Here is a 2222-nt window from a genome sequence, read left to right as displayed (position 1 = left end):
TTCCATGAAGCCTCCTCGAGAGCTCCCTGCTGGCGGCCTGCCTGCCTCCCGCAGTGTGCCGCTGCCCTCTCAGTCTGGGCAGGGCAAGGAGAGAGAACCACGCCCAGGTGTCCCTGGGCTGGAGCAGGACACAGGGTGCCTTCTCCTCCCTACTCCCCTGGCCACAGGCTGTCTGTGCAAACACATGCACACCTGATTCCAGCCCATCACCTTCCCTGCAGCCTGGGCAGCTCGGACTTACCCAGGGCTGAGTTTTTGAGGCTGCAGCCAGGCAGCCAGGAGAGGCAGGTGTTCAGCAAATGCTGAGTTGAAACACCAGCTCTCCGGGCCCAGACTGTGGGATATATGTCCACCATGAGCCTACCCGGACCTGCAGGCCACAGAGACCCCCTTGCCCGCCTCACCTGTTCCTCCCCATCGTCTCATGGTCTTTGACCACCACATGCAGCTCGGAGCTCTGGTCCAGGGGGATGCCCTTGAGGTCCCACTCAAAGCCCTGGAAGAAAAGGAGAAAAGACATCACCCTTAACCCATGGCCCCCGAGGAGAAGAGACTGTCTCGTTCACCCTGGTCATCCAAGGGCACTGAGCAGGCATCCATAAATGATGCTGGTGGATGGGTGGGTAAATGAGTGAATGAATGAATACATGAATGGCAGGGTCCCAAAGATTCAGGGTGACAGTGAGAGCTGACGGCAACAGAAGAGAGGAGGCCAGACTCCCCTAACCCCCTCCCCAATTCAATTCCACCAATCACCAGGCCTAGAAGCACCGCTGGGGAAAATGCCCGGGGAGCCTGCCGCGTCCTCAGGGGCCAAGACCAATGTGCTCATCAGAAGCCAGGCCCCTCCCTGCTGGGCAGCGGGAGTTAGTGCCACATTGGGGAGGCCCAGCCAGAGGCCACGGACCTTCCTCAGAGCAGAGGCTCCCCTGCCCATCCCAGCCCCATCCACTGAAGGCATCCAGGGCTCTCCAAGGACCACCAGGGAGGCCTGTGAAGGGAGCTGGTTAAGGGCAAGGGGCCAGCAGGAGCCAGAGGAGGACCTGGTGCATCTGGGAGCTCGGTGGGAAAGAGGTGGGCTTTGGGCAGGGAGAATGGCCTGTGTAAGGGAGACAAGACAGGCAAGGGAGCCCCTAACCACCCTCTACCTGGCGGACAGAGCTGGAGGGAACAGAGATAGACACTTACTCCTCCCCAGGCCACCCCCACCTCTGTTTGCCTGGCATGCCAGGCCACCAGCGTCCTCCCAGCTTCCAAGCGCCAGGAGGACTTAGTTGGCACATGGGACCACCAGCCCCTCCGGCACCAGCCCCTGACTTGTCCCTACACAGGCAGTGGCGGCAGAGAGAGGAGAGGGAGGTGAAGAAACGCGCATACCTCATTCCACACCGGGTTCACGTTGTTCTTGATGACTTTGGTTCTCTTCTTCACCCCTATGAGAGACACAAAGAGGGAGTGAGAGACTGTCCCACCCCTGCACCTCCCAGAGGGGCAGCTTCTCAGACACGCACTGCAGCTCACCTGCCAAAGGAAACCTTACAAACCAGCGGCTGCCCTGAGGACCCCACCAGTCCACATGGATGCCCAGCGCCAGTCACCGACTCCTCTCCCAGTTCCAGATGGAGGAGCAGCAGCCCATCAGAAGGCTGTTTTTAAAGGAAAATACCCAGGCTGACTTTTCTTAATGATTTGTAATTGTTATTCCAGATTTTCTAAATGAAATTTTTCAATTGCACATTTTCTGACTCTAAGAATGAATGATCTTCATTGAAAAGATTCCATTTTTCGCTTTCTCTGTGTCATGTGAGTCCCCAGTAGGAAGGAAGCTTATGCAAGCCAGGAGGAGAGCTCTCCTCAGAAACCAAATAGGCCAGCACCTTGATCTTGAACTCCCCAGCCCCTGGAACTGTAAGAAATTAGTTCCTCTTGTTAAAGCCACACAATCTGTGGTATTTTGCTATGGCAGCCCGAGCAGACTAATTAGTCCTCTAAGTTTAAATAATTTAAACTATTAATTTAGGATATGCTCATTTTCACTAAAAAAATAAATAAATAAATAAATAAATAATGATACTGATTTTTACTTTCACTTCTGCGGCTTCTTTCCAGGTCATATTTCCTTTTCATCAGTGAAAAGTAAGTTTTATAGCTTAAAGGTCAATTTTCTCCACAATCTGAGCTGGGCAAAAATTTTAAGCTGAGTCCTGGACCTTAATCTGCTA

At 53.8% G+C, this 2222-nt stretch overlaps 1 protein-coding gene across 1 annotated transcript in view; it reads right to left on the bottom strand.

Moving 5' to 3' along the window:
* The window catches only part of DYSF (dysferlin), a 200418-nt gene that overhangs the window by 177655 nt on the left and 20541 nt on the right, over positions 1 to 2222 (bottom strand). The window contains exons 2-3 of the mRNA XM_006096805.3: positions 1378 to 1433; positions 405 to 496 (exon numbers count right to left, since the gene is read on the bottom strand). Coding sequence (XP_006096867.1) covers positions 405 to 496; positions 1378 to 1433 — 148 coding nt within the window. The remainder of the gene's footprint in view (positions 1 to 404; positions 497 to 1377; positions 1434 to 2222) is intronic.

This window comes from Myotis lucifugus, unplaced genomic scaffold (genome assembly GCF_000147115.1).
Source record: "Myotis lucifugus unplaced genomic scaffold, Myoluc2.0 scaffold_186, whole genome shotgun sequence".
Classification (NCBI taxonomy): domain Eukaryota; kingdom Metazoa; phylum Chordata; class Mammalia; order Chiroptera; family Vespertilionidae; genus Myotis; species Myotis lucifugus.
The sequence above is the reverse complement of the archived record's forward strand: the minus strand, read 5'-3'. Positions and strand labels throughout refer to the sequence as shown.